The 22,205-nt window shown below is 38.7% G+C and overlaps 2 protein-coding genes and 3 non-coding genes across 5 annotated transcripts; all 5 read right to left on the bottom strand.

Moving 5' to 3' along the window:
- Positions 1–8,430: 8,430 nt before the first annotated feature.
- LOC122274890 lies at positions 8,431–8,521 on the bottom strand. Its single transcript, XR_006228428.1, has one exon. It is a non-coding gene; the product is annotated as a small nucleolar RNA snoR31 (small nucleolar RNA).
- A 117-nt stretch (positions 8,522–8,638) lies between these two features.
- On the bottom strand, positions 8,639–8,739 carry LOC122274896. The gene has a single exon (XR_006228433.1). It is a non-coding gene; the product is annotated as a small nucleolar RNA R30/Z108 (small nucleolar RNA).
- A 170-nt stretch (positions 8,740–8,909) lies between these two features.
- Positions 8,910–9,013, bottom strand: LOC122274881. Its single transcript, XR_006228420.1, has one exon. It is a non-coding gene; the product is annotated as a small nucleolar RNA Z107/R87 (small nucleolar RNA).
- A 2,474-nt stretch (positions 9,014–11,487) lies between these two features.
- On the bottom strand, positions 11,488–14,060 carry LOC122318102 (cyclin-U4-1-like). The gene is made up of 2 exons (XM_043135241.1): positions 13,464–14,060; positions 11,488–11,996 (listed from the first exon to the last, which is right to left on the bottom strand). The coding sequence occupies exons 1-2, from the start codon at positions 13,796–13,798 to the stop codon at positions 11,726–11,728; spliced, it is 606 nt and encodes a 201-aa protein (XP_042991175.1). The 5' UTR covers positions 13,799–14,060; the 3' UTR covers positions 11,488–11,725.
- A 3,243-nt stretch (positions 14,061–17,303) lies between these two features.
- LOC122318549 (peptide methionine sulfoxide reductase A1-like) lies at positions 17,304–21,707 on the bottom strand. The gene is made up of 2 exons (XM_043136007.1): positions 21,085–21,707; positions 17,304–17,807 (listed from the first exon to the last, which is right to left on the bottom strand). Exons 1-2 carry the CDS (start codon positions 21,625–21,627, stop codon positions 17,556–17,558), a joined length of 795 nt encoding a protein of 264 aa, XP_042991941.1. The 5' UTR covers positions 21,628–21,707; the 3' UTR covers positions 17,304–17,555.
- Between the last annotated feature and the right edge of the window lie 498 nt (positions 21,708–22,205).

Raw genomic sequence — 22,205 nt, 5'->3', positions numbered from 1 at the left:
ACCTATGAGCGCTTCCTAGCGCATCGGACTCCACACTTCACTGGAAATGAGGATCCAATTCAGGCTGGAAAATGGATCAAAGATCTGGAGAAGACTTTTGAGGTGTGTGGGTGCACTGAGGCACAGCAAGTACTTTACGCCAGCTACCTCTTGCAAGGTACCGCTTCTGATTGGTGGGATACCAAGAGAGTGCTATTGGAATCTGAACTGGGATCTTTCGCTGCGGTGACCTGGCAGCGTTTCAAGAAGGAGTTCAATGACCGCTTCTTTCCTGCATCGGCAAGGAAGCAGAAGGCAAGAGAGTTCTCCAATCTGGTCCAAGGGGGCGCAACAGTGGAGCTGTACGCCCGGAGGTTCATAGAACTTGAGCGGTTTGCTCCTCACCTTGTCGCCACTGAGGAGATGCGAGCAGATCGTTTCCAGGAGGGGCTGCGTCAGGACATACGCCGTATGGTGGTCAGCCATCGGATATCCACTTTTCAGGAGTTAGTGGATGTGGCCACCCTTATAGAGCGGGAAAATAATCTGAGTATGGGCTCCCCTCCAGGGCAAAAGAGGCGGAGTTTTTCTGGTGAAGGAAGTAGCTCGGGTTCGCCTCAGAAGTTTGTTCAGCGGACCGGAACCCGATCTCAAGCATCCTCAAGTGTTCGCATGGGAGGACGTATGCCTGTTTGTGGAGCTTGTAATAGAGCTCATGAGGGCGAGTGTCGGACGAGTAGCGGACCCCAGTGTTATCGGTGCGGCCAAGTGGGACATATTGCTCGGGATTGCCCCGTTAGAGCTCAAGGAAGCCGTGGAGGTAGACACGGTGGAAGAACCAACCCGAGACAAGCAGTGCAAGCCCGGGTTTATGCTGTCACACCCGGAGAGGTGGATGATGAGGCACCAGCGACCCATGATGCTGGAGTAATCACAGGAAGAGTCCGTTTGTATGAGTTTTATGCTTGTACTTTGTTTGATTCCGGTGCTTCACGATCGTTTGTGTCTTCCACGTTTGCTCGGGTGTGTAACTTGGTCACGGAACCGTTGCCGAAGGCTATGGTAGTGGCGCTACCCGATGGCGAGATGGTGTGGTGTTCTAAGGTTGCTTTAGGATGCCCGTTAAATTTTGAGGGAAGATTTTTGGATGCTGATTTGGTGGTGTTCAAGCTGTTGGGTTTTGATATTATCCTCGGAATGGATTGGCTATACCGATATTCTGCGAGTATTAATTGCAGAAGTCGGATAATTAGCTTTCAGCTTCCAGATGGTGATTGTCTGGAATTTATGGGGAGTAGATTAAAGGAGAAACCGATAATTATATCGGCGATTCAGGCAAGACGAGAGATTGCATGGGGAGCGGATGCATTCTTGGTGCAGATGGTGTCCACGCCGTCTGAGAAGAAGTCTTTGGCAGACATTCCAGTTGTGGAAGAGTTCCCCGATGTGTTTGTGGATGACTTGCCCGGACTACCCCCTGTTCGGGAGATGGAGTTTGTCATAGACTTGGAACCTGGAGCGGCTCCTGTGCATAAAGCTCCTTATCGCATGGCATCGGCTGAATTGAAAGAGTTGAAGACTCAGTTGCAAGAACTGGTAGAGAAGGGATTTATTCAGCCTAGTACGTCGTCGTGGGGTGCACCGGTTTTATTTGTTAAGAAGAAAGATGGAACCCTCCGTATGTGCATTGACTATCGGGAATTGAACAAGGTGACCATCAAAAATAAATACCCTCTCCCGCGGATTGATGATTTGTTTGACCAGCTTCAAGGAGCAGCCGTGTTCTCTAAGATTGATCTGAGGTCGGGATACTACCAGCTGAGAATCAGAGACCAGGATGTGCCTAAAACTGCTTTCAGGTCGAGGTATGGGCATTATGAATTTAAGGTGATGCCGTTTGGGTTAGCTAATGCCCCTGCAGCGTTCATGGATTTGATGAATAGGGTGTTTCAACCTTACCTGGATTCCTTTGTAGTAGTATTTATCGATGATATACTGATTTATTCCCGAGATGTTGAAGAGCATGTGTATCATCTTAGTCTGGTACTTGAGAGATTGAGAGAACACCAGCTATACGCCAAGCTTAGCAAGTGTGAGTTCTGGTTGGAAGAAGTTAAATTTCTTGGGCATGTAATTTCCCGGGGCGGAGTGGCAGTTGATCCTAGTAAGGTAGAAGCCATTTTGTCATGGCCACGCCCAACTACGGTACGCGAGATCAGGAGTTTCTTGGGGCTCGCCGGTTACTGCCGAAGATTTGTAGAGGGTTTTGCTCGCCTATCCGGACCTCTCATAGCTTTGACTCGGAAGAATACAGAGTTTGTATGGTCAGAGAAGTGTGAGAGAAGCTTCCAGGAATTGAAGAACAGGTTGACAACGGCACCAGTGTTAGCACTCCCAGAACCGCATAAGCCATTCGTAGTCTTCAGTGATGCGTCTAAGTTCGGTTTGGGTTGTGTCCTTATGCAGGAAGGACGGGTTGTAGCCTATGCATCTCGTCAGCTTAAGGACCATGAGAAGAATTATCCGACGCATGATCTAGAATTGGCTGCGATTGTTTTTGCACTCAAGATCTGGCGGCATTTCTTGTATGGGGAAGCTTGTGAGGTATTTACTGATCATAAGAGCTTGAAGCATTTGTTTTCCCAGAAAAATATGAACATGAGGCAGAGGCGATGGCTGGAGCTAATCAGTGACTATCAGTGTGAGATCAAGTACCACCCGGGGGAAGGCTAATATAGTTGCTGATGCTTTGAGCCGGAAGTCACATTTGGAGGATGAAGCCGAACCGTCAGAATTGGAATCGTTGCTTTATGGGATGAGAAGGCTCCTTATAGAGAGTTCGCAGCAAGTAGAGATTTTGTCTTCAGTTCTTGATATTCGGGTAACTGACTTTGAAGAATTGAAAGCTCTCCAAAGAAAGGATCCGAAGCTGCTGAACATCAGGAAAAGAGTCCGAAAATCTCGAGGGCCGTTGCACTATAGCATGGATAGTGATGGGATACTTCGGTTCCGAGATCGCAGAGTGGTCCCAAAGGACTCAGATTTCAAAGAACGGATCATGGCGGAAGCTCATGCGGCCCCGTATTCAGTTCATCCCGGCAGTACAAAGATGTATCGAGACTTGAAGAAAAATTACTGGTGGGATGGAATGAAGAAGGACGTTGCCTTATATGTGGAGAAATGCCACACATGCCGTCAGGTAAAGGCCGAGCATCAGAGACCTGCAGGTATGCTCCAACCCCTCCCAATTCCTGAGTGGAAATGGGATGACATCACGATGGACTTCGTAGTGGGTTTGCCAAGAACGCCTAGTGGGAAGAATTCTGTTTGGGTGATCGTGGACCGGTTAACGAAGAGTGCTCATTTTCTGCCTGTTAACAACACCGACTCTTTGGGTAAGTTGACCCGTTTGTATGTCAAAGAGATAGTGTGACTACATGGCATACCAAAGAGTATAGTGTCGGATCGAGACCCGAGGTTTACGTCGCAGTTCTGGAAGAGTTTGCAGGCAGCTTTGGGTACTAAGTTGAAGTTCAGTACTGCTTATCACCCGTAGACAGACGGCCAGTCAGAGCGCACCATACAGACCCTGGAAGACATGCTGCGAGCATGTGTCCTGGAATTCCAAGGGAGTTGGGAAAATCATTTGCCGCTCATTGAGTTTGTCTACAATAACAGCTACCATGCGACCATTCAGATGGCTCCCTATGAAGCTCTTTATGGGAGAAAGTGTAGGTCGCCCTTGTGTTGGGATGAAGTTGGGGAGAGTAGGGTAATTGGACCCGAAATAATTCAAGAAATGCAAAGCCAAGTCCGGATCATCAGAGACAAAATGGCGGCAGCTCAGAGTCGCCAGAAAAGCTACGCTGATACCAGGAGGAGAGAATTGTCATTTGAAGTTGGTGATTGGGTTTATCTTAAAGTCTCTCCCATGAGAGGTGTTAAGCGTTTTGGTAAGAAAAGGAAATTAGATCCGAGGTACGTCGGCCCTTTTCAGATTCTGGAGAGAGTAGGGTCCGTCGCCTATAGGGTTGCTTTGCCAGTTTATTTTGGGGATGTTCATGATGTCTTCCACGTATCATCCCTGAAGAAGAGCTTTGGACAGCAAGAGCCACGTTTCATCGACCCAGCAGGTATTCAGTTGCAACCGGATCTCACTTACGAAGTTGTTCCGTCGCAGATTTTGGATTGGAAGGAGCAACAGTTGAGGTCCAAGACGATACCTTTAGTTAAAGTGGCTTGGGGAGATTCGTTAGCTCAAGACTTCTCTTGGGAGCGAGCAGCGGCCATGAGGGAGCAGTACCCGTATTTGTTCGAATGATGAAGGTATGTATTTTAATCTTGATCTCAGTTGGTTTATGAGCGTTTAAGTGGCTTGCTTTAAGTTGGTGGTTGATTTGCAATTTCGAGGACGAAATTGTTTTTAAGGAGGGGAGGATGTGATGACCCGCTTTTAAGTGTATTTTCGCTTAAATGGTTGTTTTTATTTTAATTAATATATCAGTTATTTATTTTAATTTATTTGCGTTTTAAAATTGGTTTTGATTTAATTTAATTTATTTGAGGTTGTGTTTTATTTCTTTTAGTTGTTTTGTGGTTTTAATCTTTTTGGCGGTTTGTTTCGTTTTCCCGGAGTGAGGACTGGACCTCATCTCTTTTCACATCATTTTCCTTTTTTCTCTTTTTCCTTTTTCTTTTTCCCTTATTTTCTTTTTTCTTTTTTCTTTTTCTTTTTTTCTTCTTTTTCTTTTTTCTTTCTCTCTCCCCGATCCGGACCCCCCCGAGCTCTCTCTCTCTCCTCCCTCTCCCTCACGCCGGCGTCCTCTTCTCTCTACCCTACCGCCGCCGTCCGGCCACCGTTCGGCCTCCCACCGGTCCCATTCTCTTCCTCTCCCTCCGGTGCACCACCCCTCCAAAACCCACCCCCAACCGGCCGGCCGTTTGGCCAGAAAAGCTTCCAGAAGGGCGCACGGATTTTGCTCCGATCCGCCGCCGTCGCTCCACCTCCGGCCACCATTTCTTCACTACTTCATCACCGAATCCTTGTCGTCCTAACCCACCCATTTCCGGCCTCCAACGACCACCGGAACAGCTCCTACGAGCTTAGTTTCTGTTTTGGGTAATCCGGCCATTTCCGGCAATTCCGCCGCCACCCACGGCCAACCACCACTTCCAATAGCTTCACAACCATCCCTAGACCATTCTCTATCAATCTCGTGTCCTAGTTTGTCCCCGTTCAAAAGTGGGTTTTTCAAACCCACGGCCACAGTGAATTTTCACTGTGACGTTGCTGTTTTTCCGCCGTTTGCAACGCCGCTTGTTTTCTAAAATTGTCATATAGCGCTGTAAGTATTTTCCAAACCCTATTTTTAGATTTTAATATATATTGCTCATTCAATTATTTACTGTTGTTGGTTGTTGATTCCGGACTGAGTCCGAGGAGTTTCGGGGGTCGGATGGATGGAGGACGGAGTTGCCTGTTTATGTGATTTATGTTTGTTGGATTATTTTATTATGCATTGTTATGGCATTACATGGTGCATGCACGTGTGTTTGTGGAATTGTGTGAAAAGCCTGTGTATTGGCGTGAGTGGTTTTACGGGTGTGTGTGTATCACGAGCCCAAGCCAGGATGGGTTATTATCTCGGTGGAGCTCCTCTGGTCACTCGGGAGCGGAATAAACTGAGTGATGTCCCCTGAGTTGTCGAGAGAGATGACGGGAGCGGGGCTAGGGGATGCTTGGCTACGAACGCGCCGGGCGCGAAACCGGCATCGCCCTACTCACCGACTCCGTGACCCTTCGCTGGCGAGGGCTAGAGGATGCTTGGCTACGCACGCGCGGGGCGCGGAACTGGGCATCGCTCGTTAGGTGTCACATGCGTGGTGGTACTCTACGGTGTGACACTGGAGCCAGGGTGTGCGGATGACCCCTAGGGGAGGTCATGGTGCATACGGTTAAAATTGGATAATGGTTTATGAGGCCAAATGGGACTTTTGGCGTGGGCCAGATGGACTTCTGGCGAGATATTGGGCCGAATGGACTTCTGGCGAGATATTGGGCCAAATGGACTTTTGGCGGCCAAATGTGACTTTTGGCGTTGTTTTTGGAAAGGATGTGTTTTTGGGCCAAATGGGTTTTTTGGCGTGTGTGGAAAACTGGTGTTTTTGGGCTTTGTGCATTGGGCATGGTTCATGCATCTTGTTTGAGTTTTATGTGTTTTTATCTGGTAGTGTTTGGGTTTTACTGACCTGCGGTACCATTCGTGGTTCCGTAGCTTTTGGTGCAGAGTTAGAGGACGATGAGGAGGAGGCTGAGCCCGAGGATGCGGTTCCGCCGGGTTGCTGATGCTATCTTTTTATTTGTTAAAACTGTATTTGTGTTTTGTAATATTTTATCTATGTATGTTTTAAACAGCTTGTATTAAGTTAAGAAAAAAATTCTGGTACTTAGTTGTGACTTTCGTTATCCGCTGCGTGTTTCTCTGTACACATCTGTCGCCTTACACACACTCGGCACCCGTCGATGGGATGGTGACCCGGGTTGTCACCATCCGGACGTCTCGATTTCCCCGTGTTCGGGCGTGGGAATTTGGGGACGTCACATCAATCATAATATATGATTTTTATTTAATTAAAGATGTTGTGGCTATTCTCTAATTAACTAAAAATCATATTGATCACTAGACATTATACCTTTTATGCATAAGGATTAACTAAAAATAAGATAATTGCATAATTGTAACTAAAATTAACATGTTATTATTATGCACAAATTATCTTTTCACAATTTAGGCATAAACATTGCATAATTAAAACTATAATATTATGCACAACATTTAATTTCATGCTATCAACTATATATATACTCATCAAAATTGCATGTATTAATTTAAAACAAGAATAATCAATTCATGCAAATTAAATATGAGCATAATTATTAAATTTGCACAACAATCATCTAAATTGAACACAATTAAATCAATAATAACTATATGCAAAAAATGAGCAAAAATTTATAACATGACCAAACAAATAAATATGCTAAATAAACGACATGTCTTTTTCTTTTCTTTTCTTTGAAAGAATTGAACGAGGAGCCGTATGAGGTGAAAATCTCATGTACGGTTCTGTAGAGTGGCAGTAAGGGCGACTTATCTTTCAACTTTTCCACTATCACTCCCAAAAAACCAAACTCTGCCTTACGTAAGGTTGCCAGAGTACGCTTAATCTCTGGATTTGAAATCACTGTTTATATACTTGGTATTGGCCATAATTTACAAGAACATTATGTTGTCTTAGTAAGAGGGAGAAGGGTTAAGGATTTACCCAGTGTGAGATATCGCATTGTTCGAGGAACCCTAGATGCTTTTCTTCTTCTTCTTCTTCTTTTTAAATGAAAAACAACGTGTCATTTACACCATACAAAATCAACGTGTCATTTAGCCCATGCCGAATGAAAGCTACTCATCTAAACGTCATGTCGTTTAGATCGTCTTTAATCTCTAGATGTGATGAATAGTAACTCTAAAAACCACGTTTTTTACGTCAAAAATTATTATTTTCATCTCAAAAAGCTGAAAAATGCTGTTTTGAATATGATTTCAATGTTGTTTTGAATAAAAAATGACCCAAAAACAAAACTCAATTTCTTAAAAAGTTTCGGCAAAAATCAAAGCTAAATAGAGAGAGTGATAAAACACTAAGGTAGAGATGAAACCTAACTCTGATACCAAATGCAAACTATAGAACGATTCATAATGAAAAATAAACAATTAAAATGAATGGTAAAACCGAAATATACAATTAAAGTATACCACCAACCATTGATGCTATTCTCTGTTTCTCACTATTTTCTTCCTCGTTTTGGCACTTCCAGATTCTACTAAACTTACTTTAGATGGTGTAAAATTAAAGGGAATTGAGTTAAATGAGTTTGGGGACCAAACGGTGGTATTATAACTGAAGCTTCCATCAAGTTTCGGCAACACGTGTCCCACATTCTTAGGTTATGATGAAGGCAATTCTAATGTTCTGAAACATGAAATAGACCACTTCAAAACTCTTGAAATGAAAGAGAGCTAGAGAACATTCTCTTAAGCACTTTCAAGAGAAACAGTCAACAAAAAGGTGTCCTAAGATTTTCCATACTCCAATCACACAATGATATCAATTCAAACGGGCTTATGACTAAATATAATCGTCATATAAAATCAAGTAATGTTCAACACCATAGTCCTACTAAATAGGAGTATAATCCTTTATTTCATTAAAATGATGAAATGAAATCTTATTGCCCACGAAGGACCCATCGCTAGCTTGTGGGAATCAAGATTCAAAAATCACGTGATTTGTGTCAAATTCGATGCGCGTAAACTCGTACTTTGCATAACGTAGACCCAATAGTTGAGTGAAAAGACCAAAACATAGAACTAAAAAAGTGGGAAAAACAATGTAGATTCAGAAGCTAATAATTTACAATCACTCGACAATGAATGTCTCAGATCAAGTGTTGGATTACGTTGTTTTGCTTCGTCCCAATCTTGATTTCACACACACAAACACATTTAAACGTCGGAACTCAAAATAAATTCATAGAAAACAAAATCCCATAATAGCATATCATTGAAAACTTCAGGGAGTATACGAAGTGGGAAGAAAATTACTCAGTGGTGGCGATCAAGTTATAGGTTCGATTCTGCCAGCCATCTCTCTTCAAACTTACCTCAGAAGAGGGAGCTAAGAATCCTCATCGTAACCTTCAAATTCCCCGCAACATAAACTTGAAAAAAATAAAAAAACTAACGCGACCAATGCACTCGACCAATAGTCTTTTTGGTTTCCAAGAAAAATATCGAACCCTAGGAATTGGTGATTTATGATTAAAAATGCTTTGGAAAACCAAAACAATCAAAAGAAGAGAGAAATGGAAAGATCGCTCAGTTCAGCGGGGTGTTCGACACGCAAACTTCTACAGAGAGAGAAGCCTGCATTCCGGTCTGTTGAGCTTGAATTTATTGAAGTCATCACTGCGATTTTTTTCTCTTATACCCAATAACATACAGATGGAAGAAATTCATTAAACATCGAAAAGAAACAAAAATAATACATGAAGAGAAATATTTACAGGACAGAATGGAAACCCCGAATGGGAGAGAAGGGTGCCAGTGGCATAATCTCCAAATTTATAGGAGTTCTGAGTTAGGGTTGGGGGGATTCGGGTGGGTTATCTCGTGCCACCATAATGACCATATTCGATCCGAATAGTACCCGACATAAATCCAGAGTCACTGGGTGGTCCAGGCCGAGCATGATCTATTCTAAACCTTTTGAAAAATATTATTCACTCACTATACAATAAGCCATCCCATACGGCCCAATTCCCCACCCACTAAATTATTGGTCAACATATACCATAATTTCGGGCACATTCTACTGTAGTGTAATCTTCCTACAAAGATTTATTTTTAAAAAAATTTTAATGCTACATATGATTTAAGAATATAATATAAATAATTAAAATTATATTTTTTTATTAATTTAAATTTTTGAGATAAGTAATGATTTCATATGATATTAGAGTAAAAATTCTAATTTCGATCTTTTAAGACAAATGATAATTTTATATGATATCAAAGTAAATGTTTGAGATCGAATTATGACTCTATATTATTCTATTTAATTAAATATTTCACATATTAGACTTATTCATTAAAAGAGAATTTGGCCTACATTTGAAAAAAAATATTAAAAATATAATATAAATAATTAAATCTACATCTTAATTTAAACTTTTGAGATAAATTTTAATTTTATGTGTTTACAATATTATTATCTTATTTTTATATTATATTTTTATTTTTAAATCAGTTTTTATTTCATTTTTAACAATAAAAATTACAAATTAATAGACTATAGGTCAATGTCACATTATTATGGTAAGAGAAGATTGAGATAAGAGTGCAACATGCAAAATCAGAATTTTGCAGTCTTCCCAAAAATACCGAGAGTTTTGGCAAATGTGCTTTTTTGTCATTAATAATGATACCGTGCATCTCATTTAATACTGATTTACTATTTTTTTTCTTTTTATTTTTTAAGTCTGAATTAAAAATCTTATAATATGACTTTATTGTATAATTTAAAAGAAAATAAATTCAATCAATTAATATAATTATGTAATTTAATTGTCAATAAATTTAATTTTAGAAAAATTGACTAGAATGTCAAATTTTATAAAATTAAATTTATTTTTAATTAAATTACATTATTATGTTAATTGATTGAATTTTTTATTTTTTAGGTTATGTAAAAAGTCATGTTACAGGTTTTTAATCTAACTTCAAGAGTTAAATGAAAAAAAATAACTGAATGGTAAAACTACGTGTAAGTCGTATCATTACTCTCCCACTTGCATGCCACTTTTACAACCAGTGGTTCTGCGTCCGTACTGGGTTGGTTGCACGTTTGATGGCCAATTGGAAGCGTGCCCTTCCCCCCGCCATGAAATGCCAGCCTGGCCCAGCCAGAGGAGCACCAAGAGCTCGACACGACGGGTCTGACCACCCCAAAATAAAAAAGCCGGAACTGGTCATCAGAAATCTTGAACTAATTTTGACGTCTTGTTGGATTTTCTCAAGCTTTACGGTTCCCGAAGCTGCTTCGTTGCTGTAAAGACGGAAAGGAAATGGTCGGGGAGGGTGAGAGTTGGGACGGGATCACGCCTTTGCAGCCTTTGGAGAGCCCGTGGACTTGGGGGAGTATAGGAAGTTCTTATAATAATTAATAAGGATGTTTTTAATCTTGTTAAATATACTTTAGGCTGTGTTAGATGCTTCAATCATTCTCAATATATTTCACTATTATTTATTATTTTATTATTATTTATTATTTATTTTTTATTACTATTTATTATTTTTTATAATTATTTTATTATTCTTTACATACTTTTTTATTATTATTCACAACATATTTCAACAATTTTCAACGTCTAAACTCAAGCTTAACTAATCTGTTCCTATGTCCCACCTCCCGAGTCCCATCCCGCTCCTGAATTATTGTTCTCCTCGGGAATCTGAAAGAGATCGAGGAAAAAGAGAGAAGGAAACCAGTAGTCTACTCTCTAACCTGTTCAACAAATTTAGTTCTTATGTAATGGAGAAAAGACAAAGCTCTGTACAAGAAACTTTGCTACCAATACAGGCAACCTTGTCTCCACCATATATGATGATTAATTGATTATAAGTCCATAACACGTGCGAATATTATTCAATGTTTTATGTTTTTTGGTCCTGTACCCATGGGGCCAAATATGGCTTTGTGTCAACTAGACATTTCAATTTTTTTCTTTTCTTTTTTTGGGTGTGCGCCCCAAGCAACTACATAGGCTTGTATTTCACTTGAAAACAACCTTTACCTGGTTGGCAATGGCACCAGTGATGTCCTGGCGCCAGCACTAACCAGCAGCGCATTTAACCAGTAAATTCAGAACAAAATCTAAGCTTCATCATGTTAGCCAGGCTGTAAACACTAATGTCCTTCTATACATAATGGCCACCAACAATGTACTATGAACCCAAACAGAAGGAAAAAAAAATAAAGTTTCAAAATTCAAAACAAAACATAATATTAAAAATCGAAAAAGTACATTGGGAAAATGTACGAACTGATCAAGCAAACCTAGCTGGACTATATATGCAGTATAGTGAGAGCATGGGATGGGGGTCATGCATGATCCCAAAAGAAGTGCCTAAACAGCAAGTTCATGTTTTTGGTGGGTGGATTCATCTTCCTTGAAGCGATGGATTTTCAGATGTCTCCCCAGTTTTTGAGGATGTTCGGCCAAATTTAGAGGGGGGTGGAGCAGCATTTCTCTTTGGAGGTGAGAGCAGTAGGAGTAAAAGGTTGTGGGTGTCACGTTTAATTGGAATCCCAAACCAAATAAGAAGTCCACCTCAAGAAGGTTCATTTCTGTGGTGCTAATTCCTCCAACTTTACCATAGTAAGCATTGTTGTAATACCTTAAGAAAGAAACAAAGACAGTATGAGAAACTACATCGTTAGGAATAAAACTATATATGTCTGTCTGTCCATTTGGATAGAGAATATAACCACGTCATTGGACTCGCAAAATCATCGGCGAATCACGTGCATCGCATGATGATTTAGTTAAAAAAAGGGAACTTAAGTGACTATTTAATGTGGGTGTATTGAATTACACAATTAATACTTTAAAAACAAAAAAACAAAAAACAAAAAAATGGCAATCCTTGGATGTTCCTAGTGTAAAATGAGAGAAATAAGGGAAATTTGTTGTGTGGTTAAAGCAAGCACGAGAAGGGTTGACAATTAAAGGGAGTTTAGAGTCAAATCTCACCATGATTTGGTGCTAAAATTAAGGTGTATTATCATGCACATCATAAACGCAAACACAGCCAAAGTGGGCAGTGTGCTTTTGGACAGACTGCATGGCCTTGAAGAGGCTGTCATTGCCTCTTTATTATCTGTCATAAGCATTGTCTGCATTTTTTTTTCCACGTCTCTGAAATTCTCTGGCATGCCTTCAAAGAAAGAGACAGCAAGACCACATCTTTGGTGGGATGCCTGGCTAAAGACATTTTTTCACGTTGTCTGTCTTCTTTTTTTACTTGGCAATGGTGATTTCCAAACAGTATTGTTATCAAGCACCTAATTTGCACAGTAATTCATTTATTTCATACTTTTTTAACCCTATTTGGTTATCACCCTGCGGCCTGCCCAAAAGCAGATGGGCATTTGAGATTCATAAACAGAAGCAATAAGAGATAGAGGTTTTACTTCAATCAAACATAGTAGGGATTAAAGTCACTCATCCAAGAAAATATTATAAAAGGTGAAAAGAAAATCTCAATCAAGATGTTAATAAATATTGGGATTGCAACCTTCGTGCGTGCGTTTGTGTGCATGCTTGGGATGAGGAGTACTCCCAGAGAAGCTTACGGGAATTTGGAGCAGAAAAATCGAAATGCATTACCTAGAAGTTCCAAACGGCAAAGGATTCAAGAACTTTTGCACAAATAAACAAATAATTACAAACCAAGAAAATTTCAGTGGAGACTTCACTAACGAAGATGAAGAAATTCATCGCAAGAAAAGGAAACCCAAAATCAAATCTCAACTACTAGAAATCAAAGTGCACAGGAAGAAGCTGAAAAACATCCATTCTCATGTCAAAATTAAGAAGGGTGCATGTGAAACTTTTCAATTTACAAGTGAAACTCAACCAAAATATATACAGACAGAGTGAGACATAATTTAAACCTTTTCTTTTTCTACTAGATTCATCAAGACAGCAGTAGATTTCAATAACGCTAAATGGCCATTTGATCAATCACAAAGAAGAAAATTAATCGCTAGAAAGTCAGAATTGTAAAAGAAAAACCAATCTCAAAGATCATATTAAAAAAGGAAAAATTAGAAAAAAGAAGGAAACTTTGAAGAGAACATACATGTCATCCATGAACTTCGCAGAGACCAAGACGCTAGTAATAAGCAACCGATGCACGTTGAAAGAATTGATGGGCAGAAAGGGCTGCCTCTGCGTGAATCTGTCGAGATAAACATATGCAACGATGAAACAAGAGGGGCTACAATTGGCGTACTTGAAGATCCTCTCAAGGTAGGTCTTGATGGAGATGGTGGGCCTAGTGAGGCCGTGAAAGACCGAGATCTTCTGTGTTTCGAACAGGCAGGCAACGTCGTTGGACTCGGCCACCCGCTGGAGGAGTGAGGAGAGGGAGTCTATGATTTTGGGCATCACCTCAGGGCTCTCAAGCTCAGCCATGGTTGAGGGAAGAGCTTTCTTTGCGTGTGTTGCTATGGAGGTTGGTTAATTGAACTTTGAGTTGGTTGTTGGCTACTATATATATCCAATGGGCTACAACTTGATTCGTTTACTTCCTTTTTGTATTGCATTACGTAAGCTAAAGGGTTACTGCTCTATTCTCTGGTAATAAAGCCAGGTGACTGTCTGCAGGTCACCTCTCTCTCTCTCTCTCTGTGAACCCTCGGAATTTTCTAAAATCTTTTTACCAGGGATTTGGGAAATTGGTAAGTTGGAGAAGATGAGATTTTTTATGGAAGACTGATTCGATTTAATTTATATTTTTTATTTTAAAAATGACCTTTAGAGAACAAGAAAAAATGATGACATGAGAAGATATGTCCCCACAAACTGGATCTATCGATGACAGAAAAGTTGGAGTTGGGTATCAATAGGTGTGATATTAATGATACTGATAAAGCTATATTTTTTATTTTTTATTTTTTATTTCTAAAAATAGCAATGATTCTTTCTATTTTTTTTTGATGGAATGATTCTTTCTATTTTAAATTTGTTATTTCTAAATTAAAAATTTTAGGTCTAATCATTTTTATATATTTATTTCACATTCTATTAATGTGAATAGTTACGTCATTTTATTTTAATATAAAATATCTACTTTTACCAACATATTAATAAAATATATAAAAAATACTTAAAAATAATTATACGTAGCATAACTTTTCCAAATAGACCAATTTATCAAACATCTTTTAAGCTATTTATTCTTTCATTTCCTTGAACAAATAAGAAAAACATTTATCTTTCCTCAAATGATATTGAACGGTTCCGATTGAATCTCGTGCTGTAAATTATATTTTTCTATATTTCCTTCCCGACTTAAACAGTTTCTTGGCAGGTTTGGAGAAAAGGAATTGTCATGGTAAAAGTATCCCACCAAACTCTTTCTTTTTTTTATTTTCTTTTTTGTGCCGGAAAAAGGATTCTCATTTTCACTTCTCAAAATTAGGATGTCCAAAGTGTGGACTACGATTGGCAAAACATTGAGTGTAGAACAACTTTGCATGAAAACTAATATATATATACTATATATATACACACACACCTGTGTGTCTGATGACATGTACTGAATGATTGAACATTAATAAGAATATGAAAGTCAATTATTAATTTTGGCGTCAAGCTAGCATATATCCAACCCAAAAGCAAGATCACATGGCTTATGCTTTGGATCTGGATCGTGCATCGAAGATAAGAGGTAGATTTTTCAAAACATTTTGTCCACCTTTGGGAAAAAAAGAGGAAGTGATGCCAAGAACATTAGATCTGCTCTAGATCCACTTCAATACGTAGCTATTTAACTATTTTTAATTTAAGAGTTGTATTACATACAATTATTTTGCATATTTTCTATATATTTTATTGATGTGATTGGTCAAAATAGTTATTTTATATTAAAGAGAAGTGAAGCAGTCAATCACATTAATAGAGTACGTAAAGACTACGTAAAAGTGACTAGACATAATTTTTGAAAATAAACAAAAGGAGAAGATATTGGGCAACTGCCAAGTGAAATTCCATTTATAAACTGGTTGGCTCTTTGGAGTTGATATGGACTTTAATCACCATAATTAATACCAGCTTTCAGTGGTAAAAGATGAACCATTACGAATCATTCTCTCTATGGGGGAAAAAAAAAATTGATGCCAAAAAAGGCATTGTTTTGTGAGATTCTGAAAGCAATTTTTTCAGATTATATTCAAAATAAAGTATCATTATCTTCGAGAATTGGAATAATTTTCTTTGTTTGTAATGATTTTGGCAGAGTAACCATCAAAATCGACAAGAAAAACCGACATTGATCATCATTGGCAACATTACCGATGTTGAGATCCTACACTTAGAGCAATATTGTCTTGTATTTGTGCTAGCCAGGGAGATCCTCCACTTAAAATTAAGCAAGTGATAGTCCTAATCCATACCCCATGGGCCTATACTTTTTCACGTTCTGAATTGAAATCAAAAGTCTAGCTTCCGGCACCATACATAATCCATGCTATATAAAAATATATATGCACGAATAGCATTAAATATTGCAAGGCCTGCACAATATATTTATCTCAATATAATTGAACAATTCAATTTACATCTAGTTTGTTTTTACAACTCTTCTTAACTCATTTCTTCTAATTATTACAATTTTTTAAAATTTTTACACAAAATAAAATAAAGAATTTATTTTTTTTTCAAATTTTAAAACAAAAATAATATTAAAAAATATATTTTAATTTTAATATCAACTTATTTTATTTCATCTACGAAAACCTCTATTCTTAAATAAATAAAACTCTAGAGTGCGAGTCACTGCAAGGCATGTAAAATTTTTAATCCAAACTTCTATTACACTCAAGACTAAAATGGACATGTATCTGTAATGCGCTATAGTGCTACTCTTAAGAGAAATACTTTAGCCATAAATAAATTACATAAAAAATCTGACAAACTAATGTGATTTCATGTAATTCGTCAATTTGTAAAATTACTTTTATTGTAAAATAGATCTAACAAATTATATTAAGCTACATAAATATGTGAAATTACTTTTGTGTAAATCTCTTTGTAGTTATAACAGTCTTATTCTTGAAAACTACACCAACCACACATGCGTATGCCCCATCAAATTCATGTGCCAGAAGAAGAAGCCAGAAACAAATTCCAGTGATCTTCGGATAGAAAGAGAAGCCTGGAACACTACACTTCTAATTTTTTTTTCACAATTTTTTACTTAATCATGCCTTGAATTATAAAATAATTTATAAAAATAACACCGTATTACAAAAATACTTCATTTTAAAATATAAATGAATAAAAAATTGTAAAAAAATTATTCTCAGTTTTATACAATATATATATATATATATTTATGTATGCATGTATTATTACAGTACTTCTTTCTTTAACGTGCTGGGAATGCCCGGTTATGCTGCTCCACCATGACCACGCTAGCGTGGTCGGTGGTCCATAAAAGAAGATGATTATTTGATTTTGGGGTGTATTCCAGCAGCACTATGAGGTGAGTTGATTATGCCAAGATGATGTGCAAAAACAAAAACTTCCCGACAATCATGGTGTCGACTGATTATCCCTCCCATGCCAGGATTAGACAAAGATTCCTATCAGCTATGCCCATCTCCAAAGAAATTTTAACTGTTTTTCTTTGTTAAGCCCAAAAATAAATTCTTCCAAATACCTAAACAACCATACACGGTAAAAGAATGTAAGGAGCTTCGTGTACCATGGCATCATTCAGAAAATGGTGCATGCATTGCTCTTGGGACAGAACACCAAAAAACTCCATCGTATCGTTTAAGCCCTTCACTCCAGAGGCAAATATGAATGAGATGAGACTTTATTTTATCAGAACAGAACGACACCCCTTAATTTTATTGATATATATATATATAAACTATTCAAACTAGCAGAGACTAAACCTTGGAACAAAAGATAAAACATGCCACCAGTGCAGATGCAATAGTTGATGATTGTAGGAAAACACACGTCTAATTTCAGATCCACGTCCAATAGGTAAATACACTCGGCATTCTTTATTACAGCAGCGTTTCATAAAAGCTCAGGCATATGAATATATATATATATAAATATTAGACAGAAGGACAAACCTTATAGACAGTCACAGTCTCAGGACCCGTAACAAGAATATCCACTCTGGCTGGGGCTTGCTCCTAAGGGAAACTAATTAGCCATAGCATCGGATAGGATCATTGCAGCCTTTGGCAGCAGATTGTTGAAAGCCAAATCGGCCACCTTTTTCAAGGTACTGCTGATGGTATTCTTCTGCTCGGTAAAACTTCTTGGCAGGCAGAATCTCAGTCACGATCTTCCTGTTCAAGAGCTTCTGCTGACGCTCCAGAGACTCTCTTGCTGCCTTCTCTTGCTCAGGCGTGTAGAAGTATATACCAGATCTGTACTGCGTCCCCACATCACCCCCCTGCGCATCAAGCATTTCCAAGCCGTTAGGTTCTGCAAAGTGGTTTGACATGAGAAAAATGTATTTAACATGGTAGAATAGAGATGGCAGAACATCAGATATAGAAGTATAACAGGAATCTCTCTAGTACAAGCTTGAATGTTCAGATTTAGCATACGGGCCTGCAAAAAGTGGAAGCCTCACAAGTTCAGCTCTTTATTTTAGCATTTGTTGCTCTTCTGGTTCTCTTGCAGTCCCCTATTTCTTGAATTCTTGCTCATCTTTTCATCTTTCTATAATTTTTCTTCATACACCATTATTTTTGCCGGTTGTCTCAAAGTGGGCTGTGGGCATACCAAAAGGCATCTAGATACGATCATGGAATTCACTAATTTAGTACGAAGTAGGAGCTCCCAAGATCCAAATCCTTGCACTAACACTCAGCAACCTGAGACTTCAAGTGTATGTTTATTTAAAATAGGCAAGTTTGAAAGCATTCTAGTGGCAATGGTTAGAATTCAGAAGGCAAGAGCCTGAAAGCCACTGGGCGAAAAACCCATGGGCCACCGACCACAGAGAACATGCCCTGAATAATTTTCATCCAAGCAACCTAAAATTTTAATATATGAACTTGATCTGTTATACCTTCCAGAGCATCATAACACAATACACAATTGTTTTCATAGCCTTAGGAGTACTTGTCCATAGTGTATACATAGAGAAACCAAATCCAACACGAGAAGGAGACATCCTTTATTTTTCTTCTTTTATTCTTTTTTCCCCTCCAAGCGAGAGAGAAGGAAATTGAAAAAGGTAAAAGGAGGAGGAGATCTCCTTACATCAATGACACAAGGGAGTGCAGTCCTCACACCAACTAGAAGCCGACCAAAGGTAATCACTATTATAACAGAACAAACTATATATATAGAACCCCATCTAAGTATTTAACAATTAAGTCTCAAATTAAGCTTGTCATTACTAAGCCTACTTGAAACCAGAAAATGTGCTTGCCTTCAACTGTAATTGGTCATCCAGACAGTAGATAAACCATGCAAAGAAATCACGCTGATGGTAGAACAAGCACAAATGGGGAGCAACCCAGGTCGTGTGAGTAAAATACCCCATATCCTCGTGACCACATGTAGCATGGTAATACCCACATACCCTAAATTCACATTCTAGTTGAGATTCATATACCTCGTCAGGGGGAAGGTAACCATCAACAAGCAATACACCAATGCCAAAAAGACATGGGTTATGGTTTACCACTTTTCTGGCCTTAAAAGATTTTCTCCATCTTCCCCCGTATGGACCATGTGGGAGAGATTTTCCAGCATCTTTTTCCTTACACAACACACCACACCTTGCCCAAACACTGTAACCCAGAAGGTTCAAAATCATGGAGAGCTTCGAAATAACAACATGACTAAAATATGCAAGCGGGGCAATGGCCATTAACAATAACAATAACAACCAAATGTCAAAAAAGACTACAGATTCTCTCTCTTTCCTCTAGTTATCCATGTAAGAATTGCGATAATATCTTATCAGTAACTGGCACATGTATTTTTTTACCATTTTTAGAGCAGATGGTCAAAGCATAAGATTAGCCTAGGAGATACCATAATGGTCTGGTCATACACTGTCTTGCGATAAAATAGTTTGTAGATCACAGATGCTGATCCTTACTCCTCCCTAAAAAACAACCAATGAAAGGAGAATAGAAGCTGCCTGAATATCAACAAATTTCAGGCAAACCTAGTGCCTCTTATCCAATCCGTCCTTTTCTTAGAGAAGCAACCAATCGAAAGAGTGAAATTTAAGAGTGGAACCCAATTCCAATATGCCCCCAGATACCTCAAACCACATTAAAGATTCAGTGGAAATTAACAACACAACTAAAAGAAGATGATTGATATGACTTTCACTTATCCATCTAACCCATGTCCATCTCCTCAAGGACAAAAATAATCACCCTTAAAAGCCATTTTTTAAATGAATGTGGCATCCTTTGTGAGGCACTCATGCTTATTGATAGCTTATCATCTTGTGGTAATATAAATCAAATATACTTGCATGTATCTCAAAAAATGCCAATGAGTAGACAACATGTCAAAGAAAATTCAGATCACCATGTGAACGAAATGAGAAAAAATGCACCTCCCAATTGTCATATTTCACAAAGAATATATCACTCATACAACACCATGTGTACAAAAGTAAAATTTCACACGCAAAGAACACATGGAGAGGAGCATTCTCGTAAGTAGTCCCAATTTTTTTTTTTTTTTGAAAAGTAAAAGGAAGGAATAAAGCAGTCCCAATTATTAATTTATTACCATTGGCATTAATTGCTTATCAATATCACGAAAAAGATAGAAGGCATTAAATTTTCTCTACAGTCAGTAACCAGCTTCAATTCTTCCCCAAGTAAAATCAGACAACATTCAGAAGTGGACATCCACCCAACAGGACGATTGGAAGCACCTAGCTAAGGACAGCTAAACAATAGGGGCACAACAGTAAAAACACATCTTCCTATTAAATTGATAGTAACATCAAAGGGAACGTCTAAATAAAATCAAAACTGTTTCTGTATAGACAAATATGACAAAAAAAAAAGATGGTTCTGAAGTTTTTTTCTCCTGATCAACTAATCGGTAGAGTTTCAAATAAAGAAAAACATAATGCGATATTAAACTGGGAGGATCAGGAAGCGCATTGACAAACAGACATAGGTCCAATGCACTTCATCACTACTCTTTCATTTCAGATAAAAACTAGATAAGCCAAAGCCAGGAAAATCCCAAACAAGCCCAGGTTTATACACCGTATCTATCCACAAGAAAGGATAACGTACTATATATATATAAACACTGCCTAGAAGACATTACAGAGTAACCAGAAATGCGTAGAGTCGTCCACAGAGCTAACCAACTAAATATGTGGAAATTTTGGTGAAAACAACCATCGACCCAGCTTAGTATAAGCTTAGTATAATAACAAGGAAACGACCACATAGCAGAGCGTGGACATATTAACAAGGAAAACAACCGTAACCTATAAAATATTAATCTAAGGAGAACTCAATCAAAACCCCAGAATTATCCGTCAAATCACGGTCAAATTCAATCTGCATCCCTAGAATGATCAATTAAACCACAACAATTCAAAGCACCCATCAGAAATCAGAGCAGACATGAATAGAAAATCAATTACAGCAAGTCAAAACAAGAGAGACGCATATCCGATTTCTTTCCAAATTTAACAGAGAAACCCAAAACCTAAACATACCCACCTGGCGATTAAGCGTGGTTGGGTCATGCCTGGCCCAGAACGTGTCAAGGAGAGCGTCGAAGCTGCACTGCTTGGGGTCGAACTGGACCCTGACAACCTCGGAGTGGTTGGTGGTACCCGAGCACACGTCTTCGTAGCTGGGACTATGCACGAACCCCTGGGTGTACCCGACCTCGGTCTTGGTCACGCCTGGGACTCTCTGGAAGGCCAGCTCAACCCCCCAGAAGCAACCGGCCCCGAACTGTGCGAACTCCTGGCCAGGGGCGGGAACGTCGTCGTCCGGTCCCTGCGCAATCGACGCATCGGCTGCGGATTGTGTGGCCCTGGGGGAGCCGAAGCCGAGCTTGTTCAAGAGGTTCATGGTAGTCGTAAATCGTTTGGAGAGATGTCCGAGGGGCCTGTATTTGGGTTTGGAGAGAGGATTAAGGAAAGGTTTGCAGAGAAAGGATGAGACGTGGAGGAGGGGTGAGGTAATGGTGGTGGAGCTGCTGCTGGTGGTGGCCGTGGTGAGGGTGAGCGTGGAAGAGGCTAAGGTCTTGAGCATTGTATTTGACAATTTGTGGATGATGTCTTCTTGTGTTGGCCTTTGGGCAATTTTTTTTAGCAATTTATGAGGGGAAGTGGATATTTTCATCTAGGAATTTGGGATTTTAATATTGTTTCGTACTAACGACCACTAATCTGGTATAGAAATTTTATCTGTTTCGTACCAATTCAAATATCGACTGATATTTTAGTCTATATCAACTTACGTACTAATTGGTATTTTGGTATTTACATTTTGTTTTTTCATTTCTTTAAACTATAAGCTTATTTTTTAACTCCCAATTTATATCAGATTATTTATAATATATATGTATTTATGTATAATTTATTCATATATAAACTATTATTTTAAAATATAATTAATATATATATATATAATTTATTCATATATCAACTATCTTAAAACGGTACACAAAACAATACTGGTATCGAAATATTTAATTTCAGTGCGTTGACTGGTACGATATCCGATACGGTATTCAAAACATTGGATTTTACGTCGCCTCCTCTCGTTCAACTCTCATTTCAAAATAATTATTATAATTTTTTTAAATTTTTATACAAAATAAAATAAAT

This window comes from Carya illinoinensis, chromosome 8 (assembly GCF_018687715.1).
Source record: "Carya illinoinensis cultivar Pawnee chromosome 8, C.illinoinensisPawnee_v1, whole genome shotgun sequence".
Taxonomy (NCBI): domain Eukaryota; kingdom Viridiplantae; phylum Streptophyta; class Magnoliopsida; order Fagales; family Juglandaceae; genus Carya; species Carya illinoinensis.
Note: the sequence above shows the minus strand (reverse complement) of the source record. Positions and strands in the feature narration are given on the sequence as shown.

Coding starts and splice junctions, on each gene's coding strand:
- LOC122318102 (XM_043135241.1), bottom strand. CDS start 13,798: ATGGCTGAGCTTGAGAGCCCTGAGGTGATGCCCAAAATCATAGACTCC. Junction 11,997..13,463: donor GCGAAGTTCATGGATGACAT/GTATGTTCTCTT, acceptor TTCTTTCTTAAG/GTATTACAACAATGCTTACT.
- LOC122318549 (XM_043136007.1), bottom strand. CDS start 21,627: ATGCTCAAGACCTTAGCCTCTTCCACGCTCACCCTCACCACGGCCACC. Junction 17,808..21,084: donor CAACCACGCTTAATCGCCAG/GTGGGTATGTTT, acceptor CTTGATGCGCAG/GGGGGTGATGTGGGGACGCA.